Genomic DNA, 16,941 nt, shown 5'->3' with positions numbered 1-16,941 from the left:
TCTGTCACTGGGGCTGGCAACCAGTTCAGAGTGTCCCCTGCCCACTGCCTGAAGATAGCTGGGATGGGCTCCAGCACCCCTGTGACCCTACTGAGGATAAGCGGTGCAGATAATGGATGGATGGATTATATATGTATATAATTCTTATTTTACTGGAGAAAAGAGACAAAAAATTCAGACGCGGTCGAGATCAAAACAGATCGTAGCGGGAGACAAACAGAAGCAAAAAACGGGACAGGCGAAAGAGGGCTTGCCGTGTAAAAACAGATATTCGCAGACGGACCGACAAAAGGGGACTGACAGGACAGAGTTTAAATACTGACAGGGAGCCAATCGCTACGGGTGGGGCCAATTGGGTGCCATGGCAACCGTGACAATTACAAAGTGGCACGATCTGCTCTTTAATCTGAGCATAATAAGAATCTCACAGGTCTGTTACCGCATATCGTAAGCACACTTAGAAATAAGACACAAAAAATGTGCTTTCAGTTGGGGAAAAACACGAAAGCGCTAAATCTTAGCATGACCGAAGTTAGAAATAGCGTCAGGAATCGATTGGATTTTCTTCGAAGCGCTTCAAAACAACATCAGTAGGATGACCCAGATAGCCAATTAGGAGTCCGCCTATCCCCTCCTTCCATTTCTCTTTGACCTCAATCAGGTCGCATCGCTCGCAATGCTTTCTCTGTACTTTGGTTATGAAACAATCTCTTGTTTGTGCACAATAATTTACCACTCGAGGATAGAGTACTTTAGAATGAAGCAGTAGCATGTGCATTGGAAGAAGACACACGAGGGATTTGGCAAAATTCCTACTTCCATATTTTCTTGCATGCGACAACACATGAAAGCTAGTTTTAATCCCTGCCAGTGGCCACAAAATGAAACACCAGAAGCGTCTGAAAAGAACCAATAGCTGGTGTTGGTCAGAGCTTTTGTTGGAGGCTACTAAAAGAAGCTATGAAAAATTTCAATCAAACAATGGAACAAAAAAACAGAATTTGGCAAGTTCCGGGGACGTGAATTATATAACTCAGCAATGTGAGTGGCTTGAGAAGGAAACAGTGGAAAAAGCACTAGACGCCTGAATCACAGAACTCATTAACACTTGCAAGAGCACCAGTGTAAGCCAAGCTACACTAATGGCTGACGCAGATGCAACCAAAAACAATAATAGGAGCGAGCACCGAACCATGGCCGGCAGAGCTAAGTGGCTGACATGAGTGGCTGGAGAAGGAAACAGTGGAAAAAGCACTTGACGCCTGAATCACGAAACTCCTAAACACTCGCAAGAGCAGCAATGAATGCCAAGTGACACTAAAGGACGAAGCAGGTGCAACCAAAAACAAGAACAGCAGCTAGCATGGAACCATTTCCTGCAGCCGTGCGGCTGACATGAGTGGCTAAAGAAGGAAACAGTGGAAAAAAGCACTAGACGCCCGAATCACAGAATTAATTAACACTTGCAAGAGATGCAGTGTAAGCCTAGTGACACTAAAGGACGAAGCAGGTGCAACCAAAAACAATAACAGCAGCTAGCATGGAACCATGGCCTGAAGCCGAGCGGCTGATATGAGTGGCTAGAGAAAGAAACAGTGGAAAAAGCACTAGACGCCTGAATCACAGAACTCCTAAACACTCGCAAGAGCAGCAATGAATGCCAAGAGACACTAAAGGACAAAACAGCTGGAACCAAAAACAATAACAGCAGCGAGCACCAAACCATGGCCCGCAGAGCCAAGTGGCTGACATGAGTGGCTAGGGAAGGAAACAGTGGAAAAAGTACTGAACGCCTAAATCACGGAACTCCTAAACACTGGCAAGAGCAGCAGCGGATGCCAAGTAACACTGAAGGACAAAGCAGGTACAACCAAAAACAATAATAGCAGCTAGCATAGACCCCTTGCCTGCAGTCAAGTGGCTGACATGAGTGGCTAGAGAAGGAAACAGTAAAAAAAAGCACTACACGCCTAAATCACAGAACTCATAAACACTCGCAAGAGCAGCAGTGGATGGCAAGGACGACGCATGTGCTATCAATAACAATAATAGCAGCTAGCATGGCGAACCATGGCAGAGCCGAGCGGCTGACATGAGCGGCTAGAGAAGGAAACAGCCGAGAAAAAGTACCTCCATGAATCGCGTGATGGTGTGCACTGCCTGGTCGGTCTCGTTGAAGACGTCTCTCCACGTGTACGCCGTTTTCGGGTCGTCGGAAGATTTGGAAAGGAAGCGCGCCACGTCGGAAACGCGCCATTCCGTCCCGCTCAGTTGCGTGTTCAGGAAAGAGGCGCTGGCGTTGTTTTGGAGCAGAGTCTGCGGGAATATTCATCAAATAGAAGAAGAACCGAAGCAAATATTTTATAAAAGTGCGCCAAAACAAAAAGTCGCACATGCCATTATCTTAGCTGTAGACATTAGTAGCTATGATACATCAAAACAATCACACAACAAACTAATGTCAATTTAATTCCGCTAAATTAAGGTGTTATATGTTTCTATCTATCTATCTCCTATGTTTAAAAGAGATAATTACAAAGTTAAAATAAACTAATCGAAGAGTATTTTTATTATTTCAATAAAAACAGGGGACTGTTAGCAAAACCATTATTAGTTTTAAGCTAGATAGCAAATAGCCGAATGACTCACTCGAAAGATTCATTTTAAAATCGAACGCTAGGTGGCAGTATTGAAACAGGAACCAAACAGGAGCCGAGGCCAACCATTTTGTAAGAATACGCGCTAAGAAAAAAATAATTCTAGACTTTTAAGCAGAAAACCCCATTTTTGATAGTTGTCATAAACGTTATTTAAAATACATAAATAAAGAAATATTACATAGTATTTCTTGTCTTACATTATTAGTTTTCATGCTTTTAAAAAACTTGAGTTGACTAATAATTCACTGTACTTAAATGACTTATTTCCTACTTTTTATTCTCAAATAAAATACACAAATATCAACAACACTTTACTTGTCTTTCTCTTTTGCAATTCATCTTTAAATAAAAAAAATATACAAATATATGTCACTTGCAATTACTTGAATATTGCTACCTTCATATTGAACAGTGTTTATTTTGAATATTCATGAATTTGAGTTAAAATAGATAAAAATATACATGAATAAATAAACTAAAACTGCTCTCAGCAATAGATAATGGATCACAGCCACACAGGTGCTGTTCGTTTCAGGCAAAAACAACAGAAATAAAGATGACATTAATTTGATCTCTCGGCCCGCCCGGGGGCTCTCGGCAATAGTCGACTGGGAATAATGGATCGTGACCGAAATACTGTAGTGACGTTCATTTTAGGCAAGCCACAATGAGACGCTTCACGACCTAGATAATAGATAACGGATCACGGCCACACAGGTGCTGTTTGTTTCACGCAAAAACAACAGAAATAAAGATGACATTAATTTGATCTCTCAGCCCCCCTGGGGCTCTCCGCAATTGTCGACTGGGAATAATGGATCGCGGCCGAAATAGTGACGTTCATTTTAGGCAAGCCACAATGAGACGCTTCACGACCTAGATAATAGATAACGGATCACGGCCACACAGGTGCTGTTTGTTTCAAGCAAAAACCACAGAAATAAAGATGACACTAATTTGCTCTCTCAGCCCCCAGGGGCTCTCCGCAATTGTCGACTGGGAATAATGGATCGCGGCCAAAATAGTGACGTTCATTTTAGGCAAGCCACAATGAGACGCTTCACGACCTAGATAATAGATAACGGATCACGGCCACACAGGTGCTGTTTGTTTCAGGCAAAAACAACAGAAATAAAGATGACATTAATTTGATCTCTCAGCCCCCCCGGGGCTCTCGGCAATTGTCGACTGGGAATAATGGATCGCGGCCAAAATAGTGACGTTCATTTTAGGCAAGCCACAATGAGGCGCTTCACAACCTGAACTAAAGAAAAATAAAAGGGCTTTGCTGGTCAGTGCTCTCAGAAATAGTTGACCAGGGATAATGGATAACGACAACTAAGTGCATTTTTACATTTGACACAATGACATCCCTCCTGACAGAGGTGCAGAGAACAGTGAGCAATATGTGGTCAGGGATAATGGACCGCAGAATATTTTCCAACCCATATTGAGGCAGTGAAGTATGAAGTGCAAAGAGCAAGGGGATAGAGTAAATCAACCGGGCACACTCACCCTGACCAAGTCCATTTCTTCGCTGTTCTCCATGAACCTCCACACCTTGGGCTTGATCTCATCCCACATGCCGCCAATGTCCCTCAGCAGGCCGAGCTCCTGGAAGGTCTTGTTGACCTGGTCCACGTAACGTTTGGTCACCACTGGATCTAGATCGACTCCGGGTTTGAGGACTTACCTCGTGGATGATCCTCTGCGTGGCCGGCGTATCGGGGGTGTAGAGGATCTTGCCCACCAGCAAGGGCTTCAGCGCTCTCCAGATCATCCTGGAGATGGGACTGGACTCCAGTCGGCGCATCATGGTGTTACAATATGGAGCTGGACACACAACAGCAAAGCATTCTTTTCAGGAGATTTTAAAGTGACAGTGCGTAATTATTCACCACTAGAGGGCGATGTAGCTGAAGATGGCGCTGAAGCACATTCCAGAAGCCCAAATTATACCACTTGGCATGTTGGCAAGGAGGAATTTCAGACAAAACTGGTGGTAATCCCTCCGACCCTAATTAGCTAACTTGGCCGGCTAGCGTGGGGAAGCTACGAAATAGGACAGTCAAGGATAGCAAGGATAGACCACAATATTTCAAGCGTGGGGACCCTGAAACACGTAGGCAACATTATTGGCTAAAGAAGGAAACTGTCGAGAAAGTGAAAGATGCTTGAATCATGAGCAGCTGTGGAAGGCAAGTGACACTGAAGGACGAAGCAGGTGCAACCAAAAACAATAATAGCAGCGAGCATCAAACCATGGCCTGCAGCCGAGCAGCTGACATGAGTGGCTTGAGAAGGAAACAGTGGAAAAAGCACTAGACGCCTGAATCACGGAACTCATTAACGCTTGTAAGAGCAGCAGTGGATGCCAAGTAGCACTGAAGGACAAAACAGGTACAACCAAAAACAATAACAGTTGCTAGCATCGAACCAAGGCCTGCAGCCAAGTGGCTGGCATGAGTGGCTAGAGAGGGAAACAGTGGAAAAAGCACTAGACACCTGAATCACGGAACTCCTAAGTACTCCGACGTAAGTGCAGCTAACAATAACAGCCAGTGAGAAGCCGTAACCTGCAGCTAAGTGCCTAATATGAGTGACTAGAAAAGGAAACAGTGGAAGAAAATTCTAACATGCCTGGATCACAGGACTCAGCTGTTAAAAGTAGGTGATGCTGAAGGACCGAGCAGCAGCACCCAACCATTAAAAAGTGGCTAGCAGCGTGGATAAAATCAGGGTCCAAAGAAGGAAACAGTGGAAAAACGGGAAAGATGCCTAAATGCTAGCACTCAACAATTTTCCCTTCACATCAGCAACTGTGAAAGGCGAGTGACACTGAAAGAAGAAACAGGAGCAGCTAACATTAACAAGAATGGCTAGCCGTGAGCCAAAGCCTGCAGCCAAGTGGATAAAATGAGTGGCTAGAGAAGGAAACATGAGAAAAAAATTCTAACATGCCTGAATCACAGGACTCCACTTTTAAAAGTAGGTGATACTGAAGGACCAAGAAGAAGCACGTACCCAATAGAAAAAAGTGGCTAGCAGTGAGCCATAGCCTGCAGCCAAGTGGATAAAATGAGTGGCTAGAGAAGGAAACATGGGAAAAAAAATCTAACATGCCTGGATCACAAAACTCAGCTGTTAAAAGTAGGTGATACTGAAGGACCAAGCAGAAGCACCTAACCAATAAAAAAGCAGCTAGCAGCGAGCCATAGGCTGCCGCCAAGAGGATGAAATGAGTGTCCAGAGAAGGAAACAGTGAAAAAACGGGATAGATGCCTGAATCCTAGCACTCAACAACTTTCCCTTCACATCAGCAACTGTGAAAGGCGAGTGACACTGAAAGAAGAAACAGGAACAGCTAACATTAACAAGAAGGCCTAGCATTAAGCCATAGCCTGCAGCCAAGTGGATAATATGAGTGGCTAGAGAAGAAAACATGGGAAAAACAATTCTAACATACCTGAATCACAAAACTCAGCTGTTAAAAGTAGGTGATACTGAAGGACCAAGCAGAAGCACCTAACCAATAAAAAAACAGCTAGCAGCGAGCCATAGCCTGCAGCCAAGAGGATAAAATGAGTGTCCAGAGAAGGAAACAGTGAAAAAACGGGATAGATGCCTGAATCCTAGCACTCAACAACTTTCCCTTGCATCAGCAAATGTAAAAGGCGAGTGACACTGAAAGAAGAAACAGGAGCAGCTAACATTAACAAGAAGGGCCATAGCCTGCAGCCAAGTGGATAAAATGAGTGGCTAGAGAAGGAAACCTGAGAAGAAAATTTTAACATGCCTGAATCACAGGACTCAGCTGTTAAAAGTAGGTGATACAGAAGGACCAAGCAGAAGCACTAGTAAAAAAGCGGCTAGCAGTGAGCCATAGCCTGCAGCCAAGTGGATAAAATGAGTGGCTAGAGAAGGAAACATGGGAAAAAAATTCTAACATGCCTGAATCACAGGACTCCGCTTTTAAAAGTAGGTGATACTGAGGGACCAAGAAGAAGCACCTAACCAATAGAAAAAAAGCGGCTAGCAGTGAGCCATAGCCTGCAGCCAAGTGGATAAAATGAGTGGCTAGAGAAGGAAACATGGAAAAAAAAATCTAACATGCCTGGATCACAGGACTCAGGTGTTAAAAGTATGTGATACTGAAGGACCAAGCAGAAGCACCTAACCAATAAAAAAGCGGCTAGCAGCGAGCCATAGGCTGCAGCCAACCGAGTGGCTAGAGAAGGAAACATGGGAAAACGCCACAGTACTAGAAACCATCACATTTGGGCCATCTTCTTCAGGTTGCGTAATATTATGACACGTTTCTGAACCGAAAAACATGATTATGAGAGTAAATAAATAGGAAGTACGTTTAAAACACTATGGTATATATAATACTGTTAATACACAGTATACGAAGCAGTACGACGACTTACTTGAGGTATTATCGTAGGTGGAGACAGGTTCGTTGTCGCTGTCGTTGCCGTGGTTACCAAAGAGCGCCTTGTAGTTGTTGTCTTCGTACCAGTTGAGGGATTTGATTTTCAGGCCGCCTCCTTCCGGGTGCCCGCAAACGATACGAGAAACCGCCTGGTACATCTGATTGGGCGAGCCCGTCGCGTTAGCCGTCAGGTACAGGATCTCCTTGCGCATGTCTTTCCAACTCTTCATGCTAGCCAGCTACAAGGAGAGAAATGCTACATGTTAGCATCAATGACTGTAAGCTAGCTCTGCGCATGTGTTTCCAACTCTTAATGCTAGCCATGTAGCAGGAGAGAGACGCTACATGTGAGCAAGAGCCACCAGTAGCTAGCTTAGATAACTTTTAGCCCATGTCTTTCCAACTTTTCGTGCTAGCCAGCTACAGGGAGAAATGCTGCATGTTAGCATCAATGACTGTAAGCTAGCTCTGCGCATGTGTTTCCAACTCTTCATGCTAGCCATGTAGCAGGAGAGAGACGCTACATGTGAGCAAGAGCCACCAGTAGCTAGCTTAGATAACTTTTAGCCCATGTCTTTCCAACTTTTCATGCTAGCCAGCTACAGGGAGAGAAATGCTACATGTTAGCATCAATGACTGGAGGCTAGCTCTGCGCATGTGTTTCCAACTCTTTATGCTAGCCATGTAGCAGGAGAGAGACGCTACATGTGAGCAAGAACCGCCAGTAGCTGGCTTAGATAACTTTTAGCGCATGTCTTTCCAACTCTTCATGCTAGCCAGGTACAGTGAGACAAATGCTACATGTTAGCATCAATGACTGGAGGCTAGCTCTGCGCATGTGTTTCCAACTCCTAATGCTAGCCAGCTACAGAGAGAGAAATGCTACATGTTAGCATCAATGACTGGAGGCTAGCTCTGCGCATGTGTTTCCAACTCCTAATGCTAGCCAGCTACAGAGAGAGAAATGCTACATGTTAGCATGAACCATAGGAAGCTAGCTTAGATGACTTTTAGCGCATGTCTTTCCAACTCATACGAGCCAGCTAGCAGAAGAGCAATACTTCATGCTAGCCAGCTACAGGGAGAAAAATGCTACATGTTAGCATCAACGACTGAAAGCTAGCTATGCGCATGTCTTTCCAACTCTGCATGCTAGCCATCTAGCAGGAGAGAGACGCTAAATGAGATAGCTTAAATAACTTTTAGCGCATGTCTTTCCAACTCTTCATGCTAGCCAGCTACAGGGAGAGAAATGCTACATGTTAGCGTCGACGATTGGGAGCTAGCTCTGATAACTTCTTGCGCATGTCTTCCCAACTCTTTATTCTAGCTATCTAGCAGGAGAGAGATGCTACATGTTAGCATGAACCACGGGTAGCTAGCTTACTTTTAGCGCATGTCTTTCCAACTCCTCATGCTAGCCAGTAAGCGGGAGAGAGAACGACTGGAAGCTAGCTTGGATGTTTTCTAGCGCATGTTTTTCTAACCCTTAGTGCTAGCTAGCTAGCGTCGGAGGGATGTTTCATGTTAGCATGGACCAAAGGTAGCTAGCTCAGATGACTTCTAACACGTCTTTCCAACTCTTTATGCTAGCTAGCTAGTGGGAAAGAGAGAGAGAGAGAGAGAGACTACATGTTAGCATGAATAGCCGGAAGCTAGCTAAGAACACTTTTCCAAATCTTCCTGCTAGCCAGCTAGCAAGAGACGCTACGTGTTAGCATGAACGAATGGGGAAACTAGCTTGGATGACTTTGAATGAATCGGGTTCACCAAGCCTGTGAGCACCAGGTAGCTCCTTAAGATCACCCGAGTAGCCTGCAGACCAGTTCTGAAAATACCTCACCTGTGATGGGTCATTGTGATTTTCTAAAAAAGTTGATTTTCAAACTGGAATGATGTTTTACTGCTCTAACCATACTTCTAATCATTGCGGCCTGGTAATAACCAAATAATAACATAATAATAACTTTTAGTTTAAAATATTGTATGCAGCCATGCTAGTCAAAAGACAGCATTTTAATTATCATTTTTTAGGCGCTAAATATTACGCGCTGTCCCTTTAAACTTTAAGACGAAGGCCTCAAACTGTTATCCCGTGGGTTGCAATTTACCCACTGGGCTGCAAGTGTGAGACCCCTGTTCTAAGGGTATGAAAATCAGTCGTCTCCTGCCTCCTCTGCATCCACCCGCTACTCCACTCTACCAGCTCAAGTCATATCACACCAAGGGTACATACAATTTTCATTTTTCAACTTTTTTTCACTGTGAATGCTATTCCAGACATGGCGCCGACTCCTTAAGTGTGTTTATGTGTCCGCTTGGTGGGGGGCCCGCTGGGGTCCCCAGGGGGGCCACGGGGGCTGGGCGAGGCACTCAGCAGTCCGACAGTGACAAATCTGCAGTCTTATCTGGCATTCTCGAGCGCGTGTTCCCAGACAAGAACCAAAATTAGCGCCACGCTTACGTACTACTGATAAGGTTTGAGAGGTTTGTCTCCTTTTATTTTGAAAAGATCACGTATTGCCGCGGGACGGACATTTCCTTTAAATTAAGAGTAATTTGTACAAATCCATGCACAGGTTTAGCTCACTATTGGTTATGCAAGTTAGCGAAGGTAGCATTTTTTTAGCGTTTCTTGATATCAACAATCTTTGTTTCCATGGTTATCATGTTTGCTTCTACCTTTAGCATCACTGCAAGCACTGGGACCCTTAGGGAGTCAATACAGGACAAAATATATCCTGTAGTGTATCACCATCTCGCAAAGCCTTTACAAAGCGCAGGAGATTCTTAACTGGAAAGAGAGTCAGAAAGCCATCATGGGAGGTAGTTCACCCAATAACATATCTGTGTTTTTATGATGCAGTGACTCAAACCAATAGTAGACCAACATCCTATGTGATGTCGACCAATAGCAGGCAGTGATTTTATGAGTTTTCGGGCTGCAGAATCGATTAGTCATGAGTGTTGTATAGCGGGGAAAATGCTGTAAAATGAAAACGTCGTAAGGTGGGGAACGCTGTATCCCGAGGTCCACCTTCACCTTAGGAATATCTTTACCATATTTAAAGATTTAACCCCCAAAAAACAAATTTGTTGACAACATTTTTAAAAAGTTATTTTTTTGTCGAGGATAAAATGCTGAAATGAACTGCACCAGATTTTAGAATGTTAATGTTATGTGTTTTCCATCCATTTCTGGGAAAATAGTATCATCTCATGTCAAAAGACCATCATGGCATTTTCATGATTTCTGTCATCTCTATCAAATGACACAACTCAGAATCCTGATCCTTTATCAAATGCTGAAATGAACTGCACCACAACTTAGAGCTGCTGAGATAGAATCTAATGTAAATGTTATATATTTTCCATCCATTTTGGGGAAAATAGTATTTTCATATAGATATATAGATATTTTCATGATTTCGGTAATCTCCGTCAGCTGACACAACTCAGAGTCCTGCTCCTTTATCAAATGCTGAAATGAACTGCACTACAATTTAGACCTGCCTAGATCGAATCTTGTGTAAATGTTAATAAATTTACAACCATTTTTGGGAAAATAGAATCCTATGCCAACATTATCATGATTTCTGTAATATCTGTCGGCTGACAAACGTCAGAATATTGCTAAATGCTGAAATGAACTGCACCACGATTTAGACCTGCTTAGATCGAATCTTATGTAAATGTTATGTATTTTCTATCCATTGTGGGGTAAACAGTATTCTATGCTATCATGACATTTTCCCAATTTCTGTAATTTCTGTCAGCTGAAAGAACCCAAAATCCTGCTCCTTTGTAAAATGCTGAAATGAACTGCACCACAACTTAGACCTGCTTAGACCGAACTTTGTGTAAATGTTACATATTTTCCATCCATTTTGGGGAAAATAGTATTTTATGCTACTATATTATTTTCATGATTTCTGTAATCTGTTAGCTGACAGAACTCTTTTATCAAATGCTGAAATGAACTGCACCACAACTTAGACCTGCCTAGATCGAATCTAATGTAAATTTTCATCATACGCCAAAAGGCTTTTTTTAATGATTTCTGTAATCTCTGTCAGCTGACAGAACCCAGAATCCTGCTCCTTTATAAAATGCAGAAATGAACTGCACCATAACTTAGACCCTGCCTGGATCAAATCTAATGTAAATTTTCATCTTATGCCAAAATGCCTTTTTTTTTAATGATTTCTGTAATCTCTGTCAGCTGACAGAACCCAAAATCCTGCTCCTTTGTAAAATGCTGAAATGAACTGCACCACAACTTAGACCTGCTTAGACCAAACTTTGTGTGAATGTTACATATTTTCCATCCATTTTGGGGAAAATAGTATTTTATGCTACTATATTATTTTCATGATTTCTGTAATCTCTGTTAGCTGACACAAATCTTTTATCAAATGCTGGAATGAACTGCACCACAACTGAACCAGCCTAGATCGAATCTAATGTAAATTTTCATCTTATGCCAAAATGCCTTTTTTTAATGATTTCTGTAATCTCTGTCAGCTGACAGAACCCAAAATCCTGCTCCTTAGTAAAATGCTGAAATGAACTGCACCACAACTTAGACCTGCTTAGACCAAACTTTGTGTGAATGTTACATATTTTCCATCCATTTTGGGGAAAATAGTATTTTATGCTACTATATTATTTTCATGATTTCTGTAATCTGTTAGCTGACAGAACTCTTTTATCAAATGCAGAAATGAACTGCACCATAACTTAGACCCTGCCTGGATCAAATCTAATGTAAATTTTCATCTTATGCCAAAATGCCTTTTTTTAATGATTTCTGTAATCTCTGTCAGCTGACAGAACCCAAAATCCTGCTCCTTAGTAAAATGCTGAAATGAACTGCACCACAACTTAGACCTGCTTAGACCGAACTTTGTGTAAGTGTTACATATTTTCCATCCATTTTGGGGAAAATAGTATTTTATGCTACTATATTATTTTCATGATTTCTGTAATCTGTTAGCTGACAGAACTCTTTTATCAAACGCTGAAATGAACTGCACCACAACTTAGACCTGCTTAGACCGAACTTTGTGTAAATGTTACATATTTTCCATCCATTTTGGGGAAAATAGTATTTTATGCTACTATATTATTTTCATGATTTCTGTAATCTGTTAGCTGACAGAACTCTTTTATCAAATGCTGAAATGAACTGCACCACAACTTAGACCTGCCTAGATCGAATCTAATGTAAATTTTCATCATATGCCAAAAGGCCTTTTTTAATGATTTCTGTAATCTCTGGCAGCTCACACAGCTCAGAATTCTGCTCCATTATAAAATGCAGAAATGAACTGCACCATAACTTTGACCTGCCTGGATCAAATCTAATGTAAATTTTCATCTTATGCCAAAAGGCCTTTTCTTTAATGATTTCTGTAATCTCTGTCAGCTGACAGAACCCAAAATCCTGCTCCTTAGTAAAATGCTGAAATGAACTGCACCACAACTTAGACCTGCTTAGACCAAACTTTGTGTGAATGTTACATATTTTCCATCCATTTTGGGGAAAATAGTATTTTATGCTACTATATTATTTTCATGATTTCTGTAATCTCTGTTAGCTGACACAAATCTTTTATCAAATGCTGGAAGGAACTGCACCACAACTTAGACCTGCCTAGATCGAATCTAATGTAAATTTTCACCTTAAGCCAAAAGGCTTTTTTTTAATGATTTCTGTAATCTCTGGCAGCTCACACAGCTCAGAATTCTGCTCCATTATAAAATGCAGAAATGAACTGCACCATAACTTTGACCTGCCTGGATCAAATCTAATGTAAATTTTCATCTTATGCCAAAAGGCCTTTTCTTTAATGATTTCTGTAATCTCTGTCAGCTGACAGAACCCAAAATCCTGCTCCTTAGTAAAATGCTGAAATGAACTGCACCACAACTTAGACCTGCTTAGACCAAACTTTGTGTGAATGTTACATATTTTCCATCCATTTTGGGGAAAATAGTATTTTATGCTACTATATTATTTTCATGATTTCTGTAATCTCTGTTAGCTGACACAAATCTTTTATCAAATGCTGGAATGAACTGCACCACAACTTAGACCTGCCTAGATCGAATCTAATGTAAATTTTCACCTTAAGCCAAAAGGCTTTTTTTAATGATTTCTGTAATCTCTGGCAGCTCACACAGCTCAGAATTCTGCTCCATTATAAAATGCAGAAATGAACTGCACCATAACTTTGACCTGCCTGGATCAAATCTAATGTAAATTTTCATCTTATGCCAAAAGGCCTTTTCTTTAATGATTTCTGTAATCTCTGTCAGCTGACAGAACCCAAAATCCTGCTCCTTAGTAAAATGCTGAAATGAACTGCACCACAACTTAGACCTGCTTAGACCAAACTTTGTGTGAATGTTACATATTTTCCATCCATTTTGGGGAAAATAGTATTTTATGCTACTATATTATTTTCATGATTTCTGTAATCTCTGTTAGCTGACACAAATCTTTTATCAAATGCTGGAATGAACTGCACCACAACTTAGACCTGCCTAGATCGAATCTAATGTAAATTTTCACCTTAAGCCAAAAGGCTTTTTTTAATGATTTCTGTAATCTCTGGCAGCTCACACAGCTCAGAATTCTGCTCCATTATAAAATGCAGAAATGAACTGCACCATAACTTTGACCTGCCTGGATCAAATCTAATGTAAATTTTCATCTTATGCCAAAAGGCCTTTTCTTTAATGATTTCTGTAATCTCTGTCAGCTGACAGAACCCAAAATCCTGCTCCTTAGTAAAATGCTGAAATGAACTGCACCACAACTTAGACCTGCTTAGACCAAACTTTGTGTGAATGTTACATATTTTCCATCCATTTTGGGGAAAATAGTATTTTATGCTACTATATTATTTTCATGATTTCTGTAATCTCTGTTAGCTGACACAAATCTTTTATCAAATGCTGGAATGAACTGCACCACAACTTAGACCTGCCTAGATCGAATCTAATGTAAATTTTCACCTTAAGCCAAAAGGCTTTTTTTTAATGATTTCTGTAATCTCTGGCAGCTCACACAGCTCAGAATTCTGCTCCATTATAAAATGCAGAAATGAACTGCACCATAACTTTGACCTGCCTGGATCAAATCTAATGTAAATTTTCATCTTATGCCAAAAGGCCTTTTCTTTAATGATTTCTGTAATCTCTGTCAGCTGACAGAACCCAAAATCCTGCTCCTTAGTAAAATGCTGAAATGAACTGCACCACAACTTAGACCTGCTTAGACCAAACTTTGTGTGAATGTTACATATTTTCCATCCATTTTGGGGAAAATAGTATTTTATGCTACTATATTATTTTCATGATTTCTGTAATCTCTGTTAGCTGACACAAATCTTTTATCAAATGCTGGAATGAACTGCACCACAACTTAGACCTGCCTAGATCGAATCTAATGTAAATTTTCACCTTAAGCCAAAAGGCTTTTTTTTAATGATTTCTGTAATCTCTGGCAGCTCACACAGCTCAGAATTCTGCTCCATTATAAAATGCAGAAATGAACTGCACCATAACTTTGACCTGCCTGGATCAAATCTAATGTAAATTTTCATCTTATGCCAAAAGGCCTTTTCTTTAATGATTTCTGTAATCTCTGTCAGCTGACAGAACCCAAAATCCTGCTCCTTAGTAAAATGCTGAAATGAACTGCACCACAACTTAGACCTGCTTAGACCAAACTTTGTGTGAATGTTACATATTTTCCATCCATTTTGGGGAAAATAGTATTTTATGCTACTATATTATTTTCATGATTTCTGTAATCTCTGTTAGCTGACACAAATCTTTTATCAAATGCTGGAATGAACTGCACCACAACTTAGACCTGCCTAGATCGAATCTAATGTAAATTTTCACCTTAAGCCAAAAGGCTTTTTTTAATGATTTCTGTAATCTCTGGCAGCTCACACAGCTCAGAATTCTGCTCCATTATAAAATGCAGAAATGAACTGCACCATAACTTTGACCTGCCTGGATCAAATCTAATGTAAATTTTCATCTTATGCCAAAAGGCCTTTTCTTTAATGATTTCTGTAATCTCTGTCAGCTGACAGAACCCAAAATCCTGCTCCTTAGTAAAATGCTGAAATGAACTGCACCACAACTTAGACCTGCTTAGACCAAACTTTGTGTGAATGTTACATATTTTCCATCCATTTTGGGGAAAATAGTATTTTATGCTACTATATTATTTTCATGATTTCTGTAATCTCTGTTAGCTGACACAAATCTTTTATCAAATGCTGGAATGAACTGCACCACAACTTAGACCTGCCTAGATCGAATCTAATGTAAATTTTCACCTTAAGCCAAAAGGCTTTTTTTTAATGATTTCTGTAATCTCTGGCAGCTCACACAGCTCAGAATTCTGCTCCATTATAAAATGCAGAAATGAACTGCACCATAACTTTGACCTGCCTGGATCAAATCTAATGTAAATTTTCATCTTATGCCAAAAGGCCTTTTCTTTAATGATTTCTGTAATCTCTGTCAGCTGACAGAACCCAAAATCCTGCTCCTTAGTAAAATGCTGAAATGAACTGCACCACAACTTAGACCTGCTTAGACCAAACTTTGTGTGAATGTTACATATTTTCCATCCATTTTGGGGAAAATAGTATTTTATGCTACTATATTATTTTCATGATTTCTGTAATCTCTGTTAGCTGACACAAATCTTTTATCAAATGCTGGAATGAACTGCACCACAACTTAGACCTGCCTAGATCGAATCTAATGTAAATTTTCACCTTAAGCCAAAAGGCTTTTTTTTAATGATTTCTGTAATCTCTGGCAGCTCACACAGCTCAGAATTCTGCTCCATTATAAAATGCAGAAATGAACTGCACCATAACTTTGACCTGCCTGGATCAAATCTAATGTAAATTTTCATCTTATGCCAAAAGGCCTTTTCTTTAATGATTTCTGTAATCTCTGTCAGCTGACAGAACCCAAAATCCTGCTCCTTTGTAAAATGCTGAAATGAACTGCACCACAACTTAGACCTGCTTAGACCAAACTTTGTGTGAATGTTACATATTTTCCATCCATTTTGGGGAAAATAGTATTTTATGCTACTATATTATTTTCATGATTTCTGTAATCTGTTAGCTGACAGAACTCTTTTATCAAATGCTGAAATGAACTGCACCACAACTTAGACCTGCCTAGATCGAATGTAATGTAAATTTTCATCATATGCCAAAAGGCTTTTTTTATCGATTTCTGTAATCTCTGTCAGCTGACAGAACCCAGAATCCTGCTCCTTTATAAAATGCAGAAATGAACTGCACCATAACTTAGACCCTGCCTGGATCAAATCTAATGTAAATTTTCATCTTATGCCAAAATGCCTTTTTTTAATGATTTCTGTAATCTCTGTCAGCTGACAGAACCCAAAATCCTGCTCCTTAGTAAAATGCTGAAATGAACTGCACCACAACTTAGACCTGCTTAGACCAAACTTTGTGTGAATGTTACATATTTTCCATCCATTTTGGGGAAAATAGTATTTTATGCTACTATATTATTTTCATGATTTCTGTAATCTGTTAGCTGACAGAACTCTTTTATCAAATGCTGAAATGAACTGCACCACAACTTAGACCTGCCTAGATCGAATGTAATGTAAATTTTCATCATATGCCAAAAGGCTTTTTTTATCGATTTCTGTAATCTCTGTCAGCTGACAGAACCCAAAATCCTGCTCCTTAGTAAAATGCTGAAATGAACTGCACCACAACTTAGACCTGCTTAGACCAAACTTTGTGTGAATGTTACATATTT

General features: G+C 40.6%; 1 protein-coding gene across 1 annotated transcript in view; it reads right to left on the bottom strand.

Moving 5' to 3' along the window:
* Positions 1-16,941, bottom strand: part of LOC148360625 (phospholipid-transporting ATPase ABCA1-like) — a 101,257-nt gene that overhangs the window by 46,918 nt on the left and 37,398 nt on the right. The window contains exons 9-12 of the mRNA XM_088341492.1: positions 7,091-7,334; positions 4,354-4,493; positions 4,176-4,292; positions 2,131-2,316 (exon numbers count right to left, since the gene is read on the bottom strand). Of these exons, the coding sequence (XP_088197618.1) occupies positions 2,131-2,316; positions 4,176-4,292; positions 4,354-4,493; positions 7,091-7,334 (687 nt within the window). The remainder of the gene's footprint in view (positions 1-2,130; positions 2,317-4,175; positions 4,293-4,353; positions 4,494-7,090; positions 7,335-16,941) is intronic.

This window comes from Urocampus carinirostris, chromosome 8 (genome assembly GCF_059441175.1).
Source record: "Urocampus carinirostris isolate Australia breed hairy pipefish chromosome 8, RoL_Ucar_1.0, whole genome shotgun sequence".
NCBI lineage: Eukaryota > Metazoa > Chordata > Actinopteri > Syngnathiformes > Syngnathidae > Urocampus > Urocampus carinirostris.
Note: the sequence above shows the minus strand (reverse complement) of the source record. Positions and strands in the feature narration are given on the sequence as shown.